Genomic DNA, 21,048 nt, shown 5'->3' with positions numbered 1-21,048 from the left:
ATCAATTGCAAAAGCAGGAATTTTGTTATCCAACACATAAATCCCATTTTGTGAAATTCCTGAAAAGTAAAAGATCGAATCTTTATAAATATTGCAACTCTTGTCTTTTATTGAAATATGAAAACCGTCGTCAACAAGACGGCTAATAGAAATAATGTTACGAGACATCTCAGGAACGTATAAACAATTCCTTAATTCTATTACAAGCCCAGAGGGCAAAGGTAAAACATAATCTCCAATTGCGAGGGCGGCAACTCTTGCTCCATTTCCAACTCGCAAGTTTATGCTTCCTTTCTTTAGTTCCTTAGTCTGATTTAGCTCCTGCATATTTGTACAAATATGAGATCCACATCCGGTATCAAGTACCCAAGATTCAGACTGCGAAACTGTATTTATTTCAATATAAAACATACCAGATGTAGAAGCACCGCCTTTTCCCTTCTTGAGGGTGGCTAGATACTCCTTGCAGTTTCTCTTCCAATGCCCGTCTTTACCACAGAAGTGGCACTCTCCTTTGGGCTTCTTCACTTCCTTTCCCTTGGACACAGCTTTCTTACCTTTCTTGGGATGTTTAGGATTGAGAAAATTCCCTTTCCTTTTCTTCGATCCCTCAATTACAAGAGCCAGTATGGTCTTGTCTTTCTTCATATTGGGCTCAACTGACTTGAGCATATTTGCAAGCTCTTCAAGAGAGGTTTGCAAGTCATTCATCTGATAGTTCATAATGAACTGTGAATAACTTTCTGGGAGGGATTGAAGAATTAAGTCAACACTTAATTTGTTATCCATCGCAAATCCAATACTAGAAAGTTTGGTAATGTAGCCAATCATCTTGACACAATGTGTCATGACTGATGTGCCCTCTTGCATCCTGCAACGATATAACAGCTTGGATATCTCGTAGTGTTCGCACCTGGTTTGTTTCCCAAACAATTCCTTTAGGTGCATAATGATGGAATTGGCATTCATCTCCTCATGTTGCCTTTGTAATTCCGATGTCATCGATGCAAGTATGATGCATCCGGCATGATCGTCATCAGCCTTGTGCTTCTGATAAGCATCAATTTCCTCGATGGGAGCATCATCTTCAGGGACAGGGGGTATCGGTGTATCAAGTACATACCCAATTTTCTCGAACTTCAAAACAATTTTGAGGTTACGAAACCAGTCGGTGAAGTTTGAACCATTCAGTTTGTTATCGGTAAGAATGTTTTGCAGATTGGTTTTAGTCATGATTTTAAGAGTGTGTGTTTAAACAAAACCTGAGAGTGAGAAAGAGTAAACGTATGTCATTCATTTTCTTTAAAGTATAACAATCTAAAATTATAGGCCTTTTAATTTATTTCAGATTGCTCCCACTATTTTGCCAAATTAATAGCCCTCCATATTAATTCGAAGAATTTCACAAATCCTTTAGTGAGCTAGGATCCTAACTCCTGAGATTTCGCCTTGAGTTTGCTCAACAAGCTAGTCTCATTTGTTAGGTAGATTCATGTAATCAATCACATCTTGAATGTGACTCCTAGGTTATTGGGTTACTAACCACATTAGTAACTAATATGCTATTCACATTAATCCCAACCATATTGCCCATTAGTTTATGACAACATGAGTTTGCTCATCCAATTATCATAATCTAATTTAAGTATTACCCCATATTCATGAAAGAATGACTTTCGATAATTCAGGTGTTACCATAAGACCCTGAGCTTGAGTTTGCTCAACAACCCAAAGGCCCCCAGTACTGCCGGCTGAATTATAATATTAGGAAGGGGCAACCGATTTTAATAACTTGCTTATTTACTTAACTTTTAACGAGGGATTTTATTTAGGTCTCATAATCTAACTTAGTCTTGATTTGCTTTAGCATACATCAGACATACATACATTCACATACATTGGCGTTATGGACATATCATCTAAATTATTCCGTCGAGCCAGAGACGGAATAAAAGGGCAAACCTAAGGAAATACTAACTATTACATATTTCTCTTTAGGTCCTCCGTCTTCTCCATGGCGCCTTGAAATTACATATTAATTTCTATACTACTATAAGAAAACTTCAATTGAATTGAAGGGAATCAGATGAAAGGAGAAATTACAATAGATAGTAGAAAGGCAGGACGCGCATGCCCTATTTCAAAAATACCAAAAGACTAAAAGAGGGTCCAAATAGGTCCATAACTCCAAACATGCATAGACTCAATTAAATAAATTTAATTGGTTGATTACATAACCGGCTTATGTAATATTTAGGTTAATCACATTAACTCGTCAAATTAACTTTCATCCAATTTTACTTCTAATCGTTTTGTATCTTTATATTAATCCTTAGATTAATATAACCATATAAAACGTCGATTATGCATGTCCCAATTATTTTGATTTCAATTCATTTAACACTTTGATTTACAACTTGGTAAAAACAAACTTTTAAACGAATTTTTCATTCGATAATCAAAACAGAAAACTATTAATTTCCGAAACATATATTTATATATACAAATTATATTCAAGCCGATTTTAACAATTAAAATCAAGTGGGATTCGGGCCGGGGGTCCGAAACTGGGCTGCTGCCGTTTGGCAGCAGCCCCGCGGCTGCCGCCGCGAGGCAGCAGCCGCGCGACAGCGGCTGGTCGCGCCGTGAGGCGCGACCCGAGCCGCTGTCGTATTTATTTTTTTTTAAAAAAAACATATATATATATATATATATATATATATATATCAGATTTTAAAACGGTTTTAAAAACGATTTTCAGAAATAGAAAAAATTACAATAGATTTCCATTTTATCTTTTAGAATTAATAACACTAATTTTATTAACCTAACTATAAAACTAATAGATTTCGTTATAATGATTATCAACCGAAATAATTAGGAACATACGCATAATCTATTTTAATTAACAATTAACTAAAATTTATTTATCTTTAGAATTAATTAATCAAACTATTTGTTAATTAATCCTAACCATAAATATTTATTCAATCCTATTGAAAAACTTCTAAATTTTCATATATGAAATAACGGATTTAACGATGGCTCTGATACCACTGAAGGAAAATAATGCTAAGGTATAGCAGCGGAAATATAAAATTTTTAGCCTACTTCCTTTTTAACCATAGGATCCGTTAATCGTTATTTCATATAAAGAGGGATAAGAAGAAATACCTTTTGAAGAACAATCTACCGTTGTTAAAGAAGCGCCCACAATTCTTCTCCGAGTTCCCAAGCACGAAGTAAAACACGGTGAGGTTAAGTAATCAACCGTATGAGATGCAACCAAAATAGATTGCCTTTAATTAACCAACACAAGATCAAAGAGAAAAGGAGATGAATGAAATTAATCAATCGACGGAAGCCGTATGAATTCTTGTCCACGAACTAGGGGATGCGAATTCACTTTCTCTCTCTAAAGGAGTATTTCGAAAATCACCAAGAGGGGAGGGATAAGGCTTAGTCGAAATTCACATAAAGAGGGGGTATATATAATTACTTGTATCTAAACCCTAGTTAGATAGGAATAGGTTACTTAATAGGAATTCAATTCGGAATAGGATTCCCAATTATTATCTCATTATATATCTAATATATCTAGGATAATAATAAATAACCTAATTGGATAATAATAGGAGTATATTAATCTAATTAAAACTCCTAACTTAATTATCTCTTAATTAATTTAATTCATATTCCTAATCAAATTAGGATTAATGGAATTAAAATAATTCCTTACTAATTATATATAAATTTCGGCCCCCTTAATTAAATGGGCCTTACTGGGCTCATTTGGGCTTCCATCTATTAATGACATCCATCTCTCTTTTGGTTCCAAGTCTTATGTGTGATCCATTAGGTTCTTACTACTTCTGGCCGTATGCAACTATTAAATTAATTTCTTCAAGAATTATATTTAATCCTTGCATAACGGAATGATGTACTGAGTATGTTATTGGCAAGTCTGTAATCATTCCCCCAGAGTCCGTTAAGAAGACAGGTTGATTCTGTCGTTAACCCTTCCGTATTAGTTACGGTATAATTCGATCCTTTATCAACTACATCCTTGAACTGAATCTTATGACTATGGGTGATGTCAAGTCACATATAGCGAGACGTTCGTTTTACTTGTATAGGCCAAGTCAACTCAAATAGATAGGTTAAGTGAAATCTGTATTTCTTACTCTTAAGCTATCACCTTGCAAGGATTTAGAGTCGAGTCTTCCACAAGCGATCCTTGGATGTATCTCCCATTAATCGGGAGTGATAAATGCTCAATCCAATGTATAACTACCCTGAAATTACCTCCTGTGACACCCAACCTTTGCAGTTCACACCCCAGAGTCATCTCTGTTAAGGATCGTGGGACCGCAGGATCAAAGTCTCACATTCAGTAATTCAAGATGACCAATTAACATTCCTTTGAGTCTGAGGATTAGTTATACCTATTAATACCAATGAGATGAACAGGTGACAAGGATGAATCTACCCATCCTGTTATCTCAAATCGGATCCCCAATCCTAATGAACGACGTTTCATCGGATCTATGTAACTGTCCAGATATCTATATATATGAAGCTTGTGAGATCAGCTTTCTGTCGGACAGAAGACATTGTTACATACAAGTCTCAACAGTGATATATCAATCCTAAACATATCACTTGACTTGGGGTGGTTTTAAGTTTATTATAAAGTTTTGTCTCACTTCATGCTTGTATGAACACTTTATAATCACTTTAAATAAACTTACAGATTTCCTTTTATTAGACTTTATTTAGTGCTTAAAAGGGATTGCCTTTATATAGTTATAAAACATATATCTCATTAAAACAAATGATATAAAGAACAATTCATTTACATTAAGTTTGTATCCTGCAACAATTGTCTATAGGACACTAAACCCCAACACAAACACATTAGTACAATTAAATCAAAACACTTAAATTTAATTGTCTTAATCATGAGATTAACTTAAATAATTTTATCAAATCAAAATCATGTGGAAAGATGTTTCAACAATATCAACCGTCATCAAGCAATATCAACTTTCATCAAGGAACGTCAACCGTCATCATTCTGATTGGAAGGATCGTCTTCCTTCAGAAGTTCATCGATTAATCTCCCCTCCTACAAATTTATTGTTTAGTTCAGGCTACAACAGTACTTTCAGTTGAACTTACTCTATTTATACTGATGTTGAGCTATAAGAGACGGTTATGAGTTGAGGAGCGGAGTGGGCCACGTGTCTCCTACTGTTAGGAGGAAGTGTGTCCAGATATCGTGTAACAACCTGATCCAATACCATATAGATATTGTCCGTTTTGACCCAAATCCAACATGTTGGATCTCGCGGTTTTAAAACGCGACCTTAATAATAAGCCTCGGTCATTCTTTCTCTCTCCACTTTCAATGTGGAATTTAGTTCATTCATGCCCCCATCGTCATCTCTTAGGGCGCTCCTTGCTCATTACTTCTACCACAGCGCCACCAATTCTGGACTGGATCATTACAAGCCCACTAGTTTCCGCTTGGTTCATCCCTGAACCACACATCGTGGAGAGTCAGCTCAGATACCAACGTAACAACCTGACTCAATACCATGTAGATATTCTCCACTTTGGTCTAAATCCAACAATTTGGGTCTCACGACTTTAAAACGCGTCTGCATGTTTGGATTCACACCTTACTAATAAGCCTCGTTCACACTCTCTCCATTTTTTTATATGGGATTCAGTTCTTTTCTGCCCTTATTGTCTTCATTTAATTTAGCTCCTTGCTAATGCCTTCTACCCCGACACCACCCACTCCGAACCGGATCGTTACAAGCCCACTAACTTCCGCTTGGTTCATCCTCAAACCATACATCATACGTGAAGAGTTGGCTCTGGTACCAATTGTAACAACATTGTTCAATACCATGTAGATATTGTCCGCTTTGGCCAAAATCCAACATCTCGGACCTCACGGCTTTAAAATGTGTCTGCATGAATTGGATTCTCATGTTACTAATTAATAAGCCCTAGTCACACACACACACTCTCTCTCTCTCTCTCCATTTCCGGTGTGGGATTCAGTTCATTCATACCCACATCGCCACCCTTTAGGACTGCTCTTTGCACATGCCTTCTACCCTAGCGTCACTCATTCCAGACCCGATCGTTACATATCGGGACCTGATATTCCTCAAGTCACTAGATTCATGATTTTCATAATCGAGATCTCGTGAGACTTTATGAATCAGACTTCCTGATACACAGTTGTACTACTCTACTTTACTAAGAAGATGCCATATGTTCCCTATCTTAATTCAGACCTCTTAGACGCAGAGTTATATTCGTATGATATCAATAACCATATGATTCGTTATATTTACAACATTGAAAACACTAATACATACAAAACAACAAACTGTCTTCTAAAAAAAATTCCAAAAAAATGTTATTATTTACTTCATTATTTATTAGTATTATCATCTGAAGAGTCATGACATATAATAAAATAGTCTTTTATCACATAATTGAAGAGAAAAAGGGGTTAATGGAATATTTGGAGTAAGCAATGAGATTAACTTGTGTAATCCAATAAAAGAATAAACACCACAAAAGGACAGGTTTGGTTTGGTATCTCAAACCCATATAGATATATAAAAGGATAATTAATTTATTAGTCTCTATATTTTAACAAAACACACTGTTTAGTCCCTATATTTTAAAAAACACACAGTAAAGTCCCTAACGTTTTTCTCGGTGAACTGTTTAGTTCCTAACGTTTTTCTCGATGAACTGTTTAGTCCCTTCCGATAGACTCTCATGAAAATTCTGTTAGTCAATTTAGATTTGCGTTCTTCTTTTCCTTTATTTTCCTTTCCTTTAAACTCTAATACATCTGAAATCAACTTTGAGTGTTTTTCTTCTTGATTTTCTTCTTAATCGTTCAAATTCGTAAGCATTGAGTCTGTTCTTTTTCTTGTTCTCCATACAAATAGCTTCTTCTTCTAAATTGGATTTCCTCTTCTGAAGTTTGAAGATAAATAGTAAAGGGTAATTTCATCATTTTTGAAGTCATAAACGGTAAAAAAATCTAACAAACATATAGAAGGACTAAACAGTTCACTGAGAAAAAGATTAGGGACCTTACCATGTGTTTTTAAAAATACAAGGACTAAACAATGTGTTTTGTCAAAATATAGGGACTAATAAATTAATTACCCTATATAAAATAAAACTTTTGGAATTTGTAATAATTGCATCATTATCATATCATATCATATTGTTTAGAAGGAATTAACACCATGCCATGCATGAAACAAAACAAAAAATGTATCATAAAATACATTTGGTGTTTGACTTTGCAAAAGCTTTTTCAAAGTACAAAAAATAGAAATTGAACTGCTCACTTTCTGATTAGATATGGAATGATTGAGCAAACACACTATAACAAGCAAATACACCATAACCACTGTATCTTCTCCATATCTTCTTCTTCTTCATCATCTTTTAAATTTGTTCAATCAAAACCACACCCACCAACCAATTCAACCTCTCTCTCTTCCTTTTTTTTTCCTGATGTTTGACTTGTTGTCAATATCATTTATTGAAGTATCTGTATTGATCATGTTCTTTTTCTGACCATATTTGACCTTCCTTCCTTTGTTTAAATAGCACAGTTCCAGTTGTAAACTCATTTATGGCGCTTCTTCAATTCTCTTATCTCTATATTTTGCACCCTTTTTAAGGCCTCTTTAAAATACCAACTTTTTCTGATGCACCATCACCGCCATCAATGCCTGCCTACTTAAAATCACCTACCGCAGCTCTTTTATCTCTTAAAATCCATTACTGATACAAGGCAGGCAAGGCAGACATGGGAGGTTTTGTTTTGGCTGCATTTTTTGCTCTACTTGTACTGTTTTATTCTCCTGTTCTTATTACGTGTCAAAGCCATGATCTTTCTCTTCTTTTGCAAGTGAAGAAAGCTTTTGTCAATGACCCAGATAATGTTTTGCATGATTGGAATCAGAGCAACAAAAATTTCTGTACTTGGGGAGGAGTCACTTGTGGGTTTGACTCGGTTGGTTCGGTTGTTCATGTGGTGAGTTTAAACCTATCTGGCTCATCATTATCTGGTTCTATATCACCGTTTTTGGGTCGTTTTAGTGACCTAATCCACCTTGATCTTTCTTCTAATTCTCTCACGGGTCCTATCCCAACTACCCTTTCAAATCTTTCTTCATTGGAATCTTTGCTTTTGTTCTCTAACCAACTCACCGGGTCTATACCAACTCAGCTCGGTTCTCTAACGAGTCTCCGTGTCATGAGAATCGGTGATAATGGACTCAGTGGGCCTATTCCTGCGTCCTTGGGTAATCTTGTCAACTTGGTTACTCTTGGTTTGGCCTCATGCAATCTTACAGGTCCAATACCTTCCCAACTCGGACAGTTAACTCAGCTTCAGAACTTGATTATGCAAGAGAACCAACTCGAAGGACCGATTCCTGCTGAGATAGGGAATTGTGCAAACCTCACTGTGTTCACTGTTGCTCTCAACAACCTAAATGGGTCAATCCCAGGAGAATTGGGTCGTTTACAAAATCTTCAAATTCTAAACTTGGCAAGCAATAGCCTCTCAGGTGAGATACCGAGTCAACTCGGTGAAATGAGTCAACTAATGTATCTGAATTTGTTGGGAAATCATCTTGAAGGTCCAATACCAAAGTCATTAGCCAACCTGGGTAATCTTCAGAATCTTGATTTGTCGATGAACAAACTGAATGGAGGAATTCCAGAAGAATTAGGCAGCATGAATCAGCTCTTGTACCTGGTTTTATCAAATAACAATCTTTCTGGCACAATTCCAGAAAGATTATGCTCAAATGCTACCAATTTAGAGAGCTTGGTTCTATCAGCAACTCAAATTTCAGGGCCAATTCCGAAGGAATTAAGGCAGTGTCAATCACTGCAACAGCTTGACTTGTCTAATAACACACTCAATGGATCAATACCAGTTGAAATCTTTGATCTTCATCAGCTGACTCTACTTTATCTTCACAATAACAGTTTGGTGGGTTCAATTTCACCTTCCATAGCGAATCTCAGCAACCTAAAAGAGGTTGCTTTGTATCACAACAACTTAAAGGGAAACCTGCCTAAAGAGATTGGGATGCTCTCATATCTTGAAGTGCTGTATCTGTACGACAATCAGCTGTCTGGAGACATTCCTGTGGAGATTGGGAATTGCACAAGCTTACAAATGGCTGATTTCTTTGGAAATAGTTTCACTGGAGAAATACCAATTACAGTTGGAAGATTAAAGGGATTGAATTTGCTTCATTTGAGGCAAAATAAACTTGTGGGTGGAATTCCCTCCAGTTTGGGCAACTGTCATCAACTGATTATTCTTGACTTGGCTGATAATGATCTCTCTGGTGGAATTCCTGCTACTTTTGGATTTCTTCAGGCTCTGCAACAGTTAATGCTTTATAACAATTCTCTTCAAGGTAATATCCCTCTTTCACTTACCAATTTGAAAAACCTGACCAGAATCAACCTCTCCAAAAATAGATTCAATGGTAGCATTGCTCCATTGTGTAGCTCCACTTCCTTTCTTTCTTTTGATGTCACAGACAATGCATTTGGTAATCAGATTCCTCCACAGTTAGGAAATTCCCCTTCTCTTGAAAGGTTGAGATTAGGGAACAACAAATTCAGTGGCAAAATCCCATGGACACTGGGGAAAATTCCACACTTATTGTTGTTAGATCTTTCTGTGAATATGCTTACAGGTTCAATACCTGAACAGCTTATGTTTTGCAACAACTTGACTCATATCGATCTTAACAACAATCTTCTTTCCGGGACTATACCTCCATGGCTTGGAAGATTGCCACAATTAGGGGAGCTGAAGCTCTCCTCCAATCAATTTAATGGATCCCTTCCTAGAGAGCTATTCAATTGTGTCAAGTTGTTGGTACTTTCTCTTGATGGAAATTCAATTACTGGTAATCTTCCTGTTGAGATTGGAAAGGTGGAATCACTTACTGTTCTCAACCTCAACAGCAACCAATTATCAGGTCCAATTCCTCAGTCCCTTGGTAACCTGAGCAAGCTGTATCAACTTCAGCTGTCAAATAATAGCTTCAGTGGTGAAATACCAGCTGAGCTTGGACAGCTGCAGAATCTTCAAAGCATGTTGGACCTTAGCATGAATAATCTCACCGGTGAAATCCCGACTTCCATAGGAGTGCTGTCAAAACTAGAAGCTCTTGATTTGTCCCACAATCACCTTGAAGGAGAAATCCCTCCTCAAGTAGCGAAAATGAGCAGTCTAGGCAAGCTTAACCTCTCCTTCAACAATCTTGAAGGAAAATTGGGCAAACAATTTGCACATTGGCCACCTGAAGCATTTGAAGGCAACCTGAATCTGTGTGGAAATCCTCTTAATAAGAGTCCTTGCAAGGACTCTGATTCTGGCAATCAGCGCTCCGGTCTAAGTCAATCAGTTGTGGTGGTAATATCAGCATTGACAACATTAGCTGCAATTGCACTGCTAGCATTTGTAGTTTCTCTCTTGTTGAACCACAGGCGAGAATCATCGAGCGAATGGAGCAGCATATACTCTTCCAGGTCTTCAAAAGCTCAGCGCAAACCATTGTTCCAAAATGGTGTTGCCAAGAGAGATTTCAGGTGGGAGGATATAATGAAAGCTACGAACAGTTTGAGCGACGAATTCATTATCGGCTCAGGAGGATCAGGAACAATCTATAAAGCTGAATTGTACAATGGAGAAACAGTAGCAGTGAAGAGAATTGTGTGGAAAGATGATTTTCTTCTAAACAAATGCTTCACAAGAGAAGTGACGACACTTGGGACGATTAGGCATAGGCATCTGGTGAAGTTGCTGGGGTATTGTACAGACAGAGGAGCAGGTTCGAACCTGTTGATATACGAGTATATGGAGAATGGAAGCGTGTGGGATTGGCTGCACGAAAAGCCTGTAAACAGCAAGAAAAAGAAAAGCCTGGACTGGGAAGCCAGATTGAAAATAGCTGTGGGATTAGCTCAAGGAGTGGAGTATCTCCACCATGACTGTGTGCCAACTCTCATTCATAGAGATATCAAATCAAGCAATGTGCTGCTGGATTCCAATATGGAGGCGCATCTTGGTGATTTTGGTCTGGCAAAGGCATTGGTGGAAGATTTTGACTCGAACACAGATTCGAATTCGTTGTTTGCTGGGTCTTATGGCTACATTGCTCCAGGTAATCCACATCATTTTCTGCTTTGAATTATCCTTACCTTTCTGTAACATAACCTAATATATTTGGTGGTGGTGTTGTAATGTTGCAGAGTATGCATATTCGTTCAAGGCATCAGAGAAGAGCGATGTTTATAGCATGGGCATCGTGTTGATGGAACTCGTTAGTGGAAGAATGCCGACAGATGAATCATTTGGTGTTGATATGAATATGGTGAAATGGGTAGAGAAGCATATTGAAATGCAAGGATGTGGTGGTGAAGAGCTGATAGATCCTGAAATGAAGCCACTTGTACCAAGTGAAGAATGTGTTGCACTTCAAGTGCTTGAAATTGCACTGCAGTGTACTAAAAACACCCCACAGGAGAGACCCTCATCTCGTCAAGCTTGTGATCTCCTCCTACATTTGTTCCACAATAGGATGGTGGATATGGATTGTCAGAAGAGGAGTGCTGATCCTTACACCCATTTTTAGATAGTGAAGTTGAACATTTATCAAAATATTACAGATGCACCAAGTTTTTACATATGTTTCTTTTTCTTAATTATTGCTCCACTTTTTTTGTACCAATCACAAAAGCTGAGAAGAATAGCCATGATTATTGTGAATTTGTTTGGCATGGCTCCCACGTTTTATAAGGTGGAACACTAGGACATATAGCTGCAATGAGCTACACAAATATCACTAAATGACAATTTGTGAAATAATTTGCCATATTTTCAGCAGCATCATTTCATGGTATTTATGGTGAATTTCCAAGATCTTAACTCAGTACCAAAGTCACCTAGTTCAATTTTCGACTCGAAGGTTCAACAGAATGTGATAGAAAAACTTGGTGGAACTCATTATCTGGTAAACCTTATTGTGCTATCATCACAATGGAAACAGAATTTTTAGCAGTCAATCTCTGTATCCTTTGAGATTATTACATAACAGTTGAAAAAGAACACAGAAAATAGAAACCAAATTATACAGCCCATGATCATATTGGTTCAGAGGCCACAGTTTTCTAGAAACAAGAACTCTGAGAGATGCCAACTTCTGTCATCATTCGTCTTCATCTGTAATAGAAATCAAAACACATTTTGAGGAAGAATAAAAAAACCAATTTATCACAATATGAACTACACATACATGCACATGAATTACACTTTAAAACTTAAAGCACACAAGTCGGGCAACAGTATCAGCCAAATCTAGGACTATGATATGAAGTGATACAGTTAATTAAGTTGAGAAAAAGGAATTAGAAACAAGGGATCAGTTGGAAGATAACTAGCAGGAGTTAACTATATATAAGATAAAATGCCGCCGTAAACAAGATAAAAAGGTTACAAAATTTTGATTAGAAAAAGACACCTATAACACACTTGAAAGTATCTGCTGGTTTAAAATTGGGGGGCTATTGAGCTCATAATCTTTTGAACAATTGCAGAAAGCTCTACAATCAAACCAAATAGTATAGGGCTTTAACAGTATCCTGGTCAATGTTCAAGAAAGTCAATGCATACATATCTTTAGGGAAGAGAGAGAAAGAGAGACCGCACCATCAGCAGTAAGTTTTACTGAAATATACTAGCAAATATCAAAAGCTTGAGCATGGTTGCAAACCCAACTTAGTAATAACGGGAAGTGAATATCTTGTTTGATAATTGACAACAAAATAGACAACAGTCAAAAACAAGAGTAAAAGGGGACAAAGGAGAATATTAATGTGCATATCATTCTCTCTTTTTTTCAGTTTTTAATTGACTAATCTTTAGAATGTGGAATTTAAATTATATCCTGAACTGATGGGATGCGAGAAAATTGTTGTATGGTAACAGAGAAAATCAGAAAAGTTAGATCAGCACTTATTTCTTCTAATAGGAAACAAAAGCAAAAGTAAGGTTATGACCTGAATCTAAGCAATAGTCCACACCACAATAAAATGTTAGGTAGAGTCCTAGGTAGGTAACATGAATAAACCTTGAAGGCGTAAACCTTATCCAGAAAAATGATACTTGCAAATTAGACCTAATTAATAGAGGAGGCCAAAATAATATTTCATAGAAAGTTCTTTCACTTTTTCACATTCCATTTGGTTGAATCTGATTCAGCCTTAATTATTTAATACTATTAGAATCACAATCACCTTATAATAACCCTAATTGTTGACTTGAGATCCAAATAGTCCTGTATCATATGCCATGTCAAGTGAAATAAAACCTCAGAAAAATCTGGTTCCTGACAAGTATGCATGCAGAGAATCCTATTGATAGAAATTTGTTTGAGAGATATTGATGCACACCTAAAGCACACAACAGCTATTTTGAAATCAAGGATATCAGAACCTAAAATAGATCCATTAAGCAGTACTTTAGATGAAGTAACATCTAAAGATGTTGGAGACTCTCAGAAGAGTGATAGAGAAACAAAAGTGGTTTAGTGCTCTTAAAGCTACAGGTAGCAGCTCTAACAAATTATCATTTGTTGTGTTTCAAGTGCTATGGTTCTATGAACAAGAACAAGTTTTGTATTCTTGCTGCAACGTCTATGTTAATTTAGTGAACGCTGTAACCAATACAACAAGTGGCTTTAAAAAGAAAGTTTATAGAAAGTATTTTACCTAAGGACCTGTTGATCCTTTTGCTCCCAATCAGCGTAGTCAGGATTACGGGCACCACCAACAAGAGTTCGAGATAGGGGAGGGATTGAGGAATCAATGTGATCAGCAAGTTTGTACCCCTGATTTGTGTTTTCCATAACAGAAAGTTTGTGGGAGTAAGTTTCAGAGACAAATGGTGAGATAAACTCACAGGAGGGACTGCCGACATGGTGGAGAGAGAAGCAGAATTACCTGGAGCTGCGGTGGTGCCATTGTTTGCCATGATCAGCGTTGAAAGAAGGAAACACAAACAGAAACAAAAGAGTTGAACACAGTAGGGAAAGGAATGACGTTTACAGTGAGGAAGAGAGAGGCAGAGTTGTGAGATCGCTAGGGCTCTGATACCATGAAAGTGCTTGAGTTTCAATTGAGTATTCTATTCACAGTATAACAACTTATAGATTTATGTCATGTAACCAATAACTAAAAGCTTAAGCTAATAGTTGAAGGCCCAATTCATATTAATATCTGATACACCCTACAAGCAAATGCCAACTGGCTTGAAGTGTGAACAACACAAGTCCATCTTACCATGTGTTGAAATTAAATTAACAAATGGGGTTGACAAGAATAGAACGCTCTGATACCATGTCATGGAACCAATTGAACTAAAAGCTTAAGCTAATAGCTAAAGGCCCAAATCATATTAATATATCACAATTTACAATTGATAGGATCTACAACAACTTATTATTTGAATTTAAAAATTATCCTAAAGAATAGGTCTGCCGCATATCCTTATGAATCCAAATATAATCTATTTGTTATCAGAACTTAGTGTCCAAATAGACAGTCTTGCTTACAACTTCTCAATTCAAGAACAAGATGATTGACAAAGGCATATTTTTTTGTTGTTGTGACGAAAAGAGTAAAGAAATGGCTGTTACCTGGAGCTGTTATTTTCAATTAAATGACTGATGCTTAAACAATGAAGACAAAAAAAATAAAGATTTTTGCAACATTTGAAAGAGAAAGATACAAGTAAGAATAGCTATCTTTTCAAGTTCAATCAATAGGACATAATTAAGTAGCTAGGGGAATTAGTGTCTGAATAATATAGACATTTTGCCCATGCAGAAGAAATAGGGATAGCTGAGACAAAATGATAGAGAACATCTCAAGAACACAAAGGAAAACAGGAAAATACTTTCATATTGATGAACTTACTGATCCCGAGGTTCTGGAATTATCAAACAAGAACTAGACTAAATAGCAGGAAGAAAACGAAATCAGCATATGAACAAGAAAAGAAAAGATAAAATGACAGAAGAACAACTTCTCCCACAGATAAGCCGAGACCCAAAAGATAAGTTACCAAAATATATATGTTTCGCCCCCAAAAAAAAGCCTCCCCTCTCTCACCATCCCCTTCACAGACAAAATTCCCTCATGCTTTACTGACTCCACCAATCCATTTGTTACAAATGGTTCCACTCGTTTTTCTAGAATTCTCCTTCCTTGTCGTAGGCCATAGGTAACAGGTCCAACAATTAGCCCTTGGCTATGCTGTTGAACAGCTATTCTCTATAACACAGCTTCTCAAGCAATGTTCAGGAAGTAGTCCATGAATTCTATAGAGATTATGATGAGTGTGCCAGTATAAAATGGGTAAAGCAGCCAAAAGACGAGTAGTTTGGTTACTGAAACTCTGAAAGACATTTATAAAATGAAGATTAGTCACTAAAAATTTCTGAGTTTTGTGAAACAGCTGATTACTCCTAGGAGTCAAGTTAATCTGAACTAAGGGAAATTGATGCAGGAGCATCGAAGCCAAAACATTATTTTTAGATTATTGTTTCATTCCATTTTCACTATTTCATTTGGTTGATGCTTTCAGTCTGAATTTGATTTAAGAAGATTTTTTGTCAAATTCTATTCAATTTATACTATTCTAATCCAAACATTTAAATCTATCCATAATTGTTGAGATCTAACTGCCCCGGACCTACCACTAGTTTGGCTAAATTGCATTCAACATCATATGCATTATAGATATAAATTGAGTATTAACTATTAAGTAACATAGCCACAAGTTGTATTAGATATTTGCAATGCATCAAAGCGTCATGATGAAATCCAATATCAAAGCAAGTTGACAGACAGAATTACTTTTAATAATCAACAACCTAATTGAGGATTCAGATCTTATGAGCATCATCTAACCCTAACATCTAAGGCAACTTTTACTCATAATATATGGGTGTCCAGAAATCTTGTGGATGCTCCAAAATCCATCACAAAAGCAACTTTTAAGTACTTTATTCTTTCATCAGTATCTTGTGGATTCTCCAAACTTCTCCCAAACAGCTGCTTCTAATTACAATATTCTTTCAAGAATTACTTCAGCCGATAACAATACTAATCCTCCCTGTTTTAATCCAGAAGCTCAAGTAGTTGCTAATATTACTTCTATGCACCAATTCCCTAATTGATTTTTTACTTTTCTCACGATCTCATTTCATTTCTAAGTCATGTCTCAACCTCTCCTTCTCATATGCATCCTCTTCCTTGTGTTCTGCTTACCTCTACGCACCCATTTCAGAAGCTCTCCTCTCCACTTCTTAGGTATTTATTGAGTAGTAGATAGTTATCTCTTTCTGCACTCAATCAATTCCCCAAATAAAATATCCCCAAGTAACAAATCAACGATAATACCCTTGTATTCAAGGGTTGGCAAGAAAGCACAAACATCAGACCCACAAAATTTCACCATTGCCCTAACTGGTGTACATGACTGGTGAATGAGAGAAAATGAGTTTATAAATGATAGAAAAGCCAAGCAATTACGGTTAAAAAAACAATTAAACTGAACATAATCAAATAGAGAACTAAAATGAAGGAGAAAAGGGAAGGATAAAAGATTACCGAAGTAGCGGCGCTCGTTGGCAGCCTTGGCTTTCTCGAGCATTATATCGAGGTCCCGTTGGAGCTGAGCATCCCATTTCACCAGCTGATTCACAAACACTACTCCTAATCCCATTCCAATCGCATGCTCCCATGGATCTGCATATTCATTCATTTGACCCATTAAACAAATTCAAAAATATACTAGGAAGAAGAATTCATAAAATGAACCTGAAATCAATTTTAATAACATACGGCGCATGTAGGGGAGTTTCCGTAGGGCATTAGAGTACATCTGGGTGCCCAGTCCTAACAATGCTCCGATTACCGTCGCACTCAACGCCATTTCTAACCCAACTCGCTCTAATCGCCGCCGGTATTGCCAACTTCCTTGTACCCTTCACTTTCAGTCCTTTCCTCTTTTCAGATTTTAGTATTTAACTGTTTTAAAAATAAAATAATTAATTACAATAAAATAGTTTTCCTTCTTCTTCTTATAAGGGCCAAAGCTTAACCCATCCTAAAAATATATATATATAATATTTTATTAATCATTCAATCACTTTTTAAAATTTTTATCTTCCAAAACAAAATAGTTTCCACCTTAATTTATATATAATTTTATTTAATTATAAATATTATCAATCAATAATAAAATAAAAAATTTATTAAAAAATACACCAATAATAATAAAATAAATCATTTTTTATATTAAAAAAGTTTGACAACCTTCTTCAGAACATTTCCAATAGAAGGTGTTTAAAAATAGGACCGGTTTTCGAGGGAGGCCGCTTAGGCGGCCGCCTAGGGCCTCCGACTTACAGAGGTCTTCGATCGAATTTTTTTTCAAATTTGATAATTATTAAAATTACAATGGTTAAAAATATATAGACTTTGATATATAACAAAATATATTGTTAGGCTGATTGGTAAAGGCATAGTGGAGCTATTTGTGAGGGGGTGCGTTTAATTCCTATAATTGTATGTTTTGGTTCTCATTTTCCATTTTCTTTTATTCCTGATTTTCTTAGTAATAAGAAGAATATGTTTCTTATTTTTTTTGGTAGGAACATGAAAGAAAAAACAAACAACAAAAAAACTAGCCAGGGATTAGCCTAGGGAAGCTAACCCCGAACCTATCCTCTAACAGAAGAGACGAGAGAAAAAGAGGGGGAACTGAAAGGGTAGTAACACCTAACGACCCCTCATGACCAGCAGCAGCCAACCAATCCGCTACACGGTTCTGCTCTCTAAAAACATGAGTGAAGTCTAAGGACTCAAAGGAGGAGCGAAGCCTATTAATAGCTCTGATAAGGTTGCGGCTTCTGGTACCAATGGCATGATCATCATAAATCAGTTTGATGGCCTCCATAGTATCAGACTCCACAGAGAGCCTCTTAATGCCCAGCCTAATCGCAAGTTTGATACCAGAGAGAATACCCCAGAGCTCTGCAGAGAAGGAAGAACCCAACCCCAAATTCTGGGTGAACCTCGAAAGCCAGGCTCCCCCCGCATCTCTAAGCATACCTCCAGCAGCAACCTTACCATTGATGAGACAGGAGCCGTCAGTATTCAACTTAGCAACCCCCTCTCTCGACCTGCTCCATCCCACAAGATGGAAATTTCCACTCTAGGAAGGCCTGGCCAGGGAATCCCCTTTGAAACTCTCAATAATAGAGGAAAGTTTATTCGAGAAGAACTCAGCACAGATTGGCAAGAACACAGATTTATTACCAAAAACCTCCTCGTTTCTCCACTTTCAAACTTGGTGACTGACGATAGCAAAGAGAATGTCACCATGCTCCATGTAAGACAGTAACTTCCCACTAATACCATCAGAGAACCATTCATTCACAGAGTGGGCCATGAAAGAAGAGAGGATATGGTGTGGAAGAATTTGTTTCCAAATCTCCTTACTTTTAGGGCAGTCCCTAAGGGCATGGCACAAAGTTTCAACATGGCCTCTACATCTACTACAATCTCCAGAGACCGTCAGATGTCGTCTGTGCCTATCTGAATTAGTAAGCAACATGTCCTTAACTCCCAGCCACAGGAAACTCCTAACACGGTAAGGGACTTTGAGAGCCCAGATAGACTTCCAAGTGTTCGAGGGAGGATCGAACCTATTAAGGGTAAGAGCTTCAAAGGCAGACTTGCAAGAATAAACTCCCTTATTAGTCAGCGCCCAGCAATACCTATCCATGTCTTCCTCTTGATTGCTAACCTTCACTCCCTGAATTCTAAGGAGGGTCTCAAGTCTTAAGAAACTATCAAACTTAGGCCAGATCCAGTCCCCTTCAGAATCAACCACATCTGCTATCCTCCAGTTACGGATGTCCCTAGGCGGGGGGTGAGAACACACCTCTATTAAAGGTTTGTCCCCAATCCAGGTGTCAAACTAAAAACTAATGGATTTTCCATTACCCACCTCCAGACCCACTCCTAGGCAGAACTCATCAAAAACGGCGCTGAGGCCTTTCCAGAGGAAAGAGCAATTGATGACTCTCTCCTTGGGGCCCCCGAAGATTTTGTCCTTCCGGTACTTACCACAAAGAAGGCGAACCCAAAGAGAGGAGGGGTCTTGCCACATACGTCAAAGGAGCTTCATTAATAACACTTTGTTATTATCCTTAGCTTTCCTTATGCCCAGCCCACCAGAAGCTTTTGGCTGACACACCTCACTCCAAGGCACAAGATGGATCTTTCTTTCCTCTGCGGCTTCCCCCCACAGGAATCTACGGTTAATCTTATCGAGATCATTAAGCACAGGACCCGGAAGCTGACAAGCCTACATGATGTGATTGGGAGCAGCACAATTAACTGATTGGATTAGCGTGAGTCGGCCAGCGAGAGACAGAGTCTTGGCTTTCCACGAGGCACACTTCGTATTGGCCTTATCCAAGGTATCTTTGAAGGAAGCCTTGGACACTCTCTCACTGTGGAGGGGAATACCCAGATACTTACCAAGAGAATCAGTAAGAGGAATACCTGAAAGATCGCTTAATCTTTTACAGACTCTCGGATTCATATTCTTGGAGCACATCATTCTAGACTTCTAGATATTAAGTTTCTGACCAGAAGCTGAACAAAAACAATCAAGAATCTCCATAATGACATTTAACTGCTCCTCATTCCCATCCAGAAAGATGAGGACATCGTCTGCAAAGAATAAGTGAGTCACCTGGGGACAGAAGCTATTGATCGCTGCTGGGTGGAAACTCCCATTATCAATCGCATCTTCAATCAGGTGAGATAACCTCTCCATAGCAATAACGAAAAGGAAGGGGCTCATAGGATCACCCTGACGGATTCCCCGACCCGGAGAGAACTCCTCCGGCATATAAAGTTATTTTTCTTTTTATTTTTCATATGTTTTGTTATTATTATTATTATATAATTTTAATAATTATTTTTTTATAATTTTAATTTTTCCCTTAAACCAAAATGTTAATATATATATTCAATCTAAAATGACTAATATATATTGATTTACTTGTTACAATATATTTTAGAACACAATTAATTTTGACTAATTTACTCATGCTATTGAGTTAATTACATAACAACTTGTATCGATCAAACTTTTTATGGTGAGTATTTTTACAAAATCAAAATGAAAATTATAATTTAATAGGACAACAATTTATAAGAAGGTCCGAATATTTATGGACCACCGCAAAACGTTATGGATCACCGCAAATCATTTCTTATCCTTAAGGATAATATATTTTTTTGGACTTATATGGAATGAGCTCGGTATTCGAGTTTTATGATGTGATTTAATAAAAAATATTTTTTTTTGTAATATAACGTGTCGGTGGCGGAGATGCGTATGTTGAGATGGATGTATGGTCATACGAGAAAGGATCGGGTGAGTAATGAAATAATTAGGACAAAAGTAGGGGTTACATCGATTGAGAATAAAATGAGGGAAAACCGACTAATGTGGTTTGGCCATATAAGACGAAGAGCGCTTGATGCGCCGGTTAGAAGGACTGAAGAGTGGCAAACGGATGTAGTGGTGAGGGGTAGGGGAAGACCTAAGCAAACTTGGAGGAGGGTGATCGAGAGTGATATAAGTTTATTGGGGATTGAGGAAAATATGGTAGTGGATAGGAAAGAGTGGATGGAGAGAATTTGTATCGCTGACACGACTTGATTTCACGGTTTTATATGATGGTTCATGTTAGCCGACCCCGAATCATTTCGGGACTAAGGCCTTGTTGTTGTTGTTGTTGTATAACATATTGAGTTAATTATATAACAATCTGTACCGATCAAATTTTTTATGCTGAATATTTT

The 21,048-nt window shown here is 37.1% G+C and overlaps 2 protein-coding genes across 2 annotated transcripts; one reads left to right on the top strand and one right to left on the bottom strand.

Annotated features, from left to right (window-relative positions):
- The first annotated feature begins 7,475 nt into the window (after window positions 1-7,475).
- LOC136206686 (LRR receptor-like serine/threonine-protein kinase GSO1) lies at window positions 7,476-11,961 on the top strand. Its single transcript, XM_065997834.1, has 2 exons — window positions 7,476-11,258; window positions 11,347-11,961. Exons 1-2 carry the CDS (start codon window positions 7,865-7,867, stop codon window positions 11,727-11,729), a joined length of 3,777 nt encoding a protein of 1,258 aa, XP_065853906.1. The 5' UTR covers window positions 7,476-7,864; the 3' UTR covers window positions 11,730-11,961.
- Window positions 11,962-12,075: 114 nt separating this feature from the next.
- LOC136206696 (uncharacterized) lies at window positions 12,076-17,206 on the bottom strand. The gene is made up of 3 exons (XM_065997842.1): window positions 17,002-17,206; window positions 16,768-16,905; window positions 12,076-12,316 (listed from the first exon to the last, which is right to left on the bottom strand). Exons 1-3 carry the CDS (start codon window positions 17,090-17,092, stop codon window positions 12,303-12,305), a joined length of 243 nt encoding a protein of 80 aa, XP_065853914.1. The 5' UTR covers window positions 17,093-17,206; the 3' UTR covers window positions 12,076-12,302.
- Between the last annotated feature and the right edge of the window lie 3,842 nt (window positions 17,207-21,048).

Source organism: Euphorbia lathyris, chromosome 1 (assembly GCF_963576675.1).
Source record: "Euphorbia lathyris chromosome 1, ddEupLath1.1, whole genome shotgun sequence".
Taxonomy (NCBI): domain Eukaryota; kingdom Viridiplantae; phylum Streptophyta; class Magnoliopsida; order Malpighiales; family Euphorbiaceae; genus Euphorbia; species Euphorbia lathyris.
This window is presented reverse-complemented; position numbering and strand designations above follow the sequence as displayed.

Excerpts from the sequence above, each read along its gene's own strand:
- LOC136206686 (XM_065997834.1), top strand. The coding sequence starts at position 7,865 with ATGGGAGGTTTTGTTTTGGCTGCATTTTTTGCTCTACTTGTACTGTTT. Across the intron at positions 11,259-11,346 it reads TTATGGCTACATTGCTCCAG|AGTATGCATATTCGTTCAAG; the intron begins GTAATCCACATC and ends GTAATGTTGCAG.
- LOC136206696 (XM_065997842.1), bottom strand. The coding sequence starts at position 17,092 with ATGGCGTTGAGTGCGACGGTAATCGGAGCATTGTTAGGACTGGGCACC. Across the intron at positions 16,906-17,001 it reads GAAACTCCCCTACATGCGCC|ATCCATGGGAGCATGCGATT; the intron begins GTATGTTATTAA and ends ATGAATATGCAG.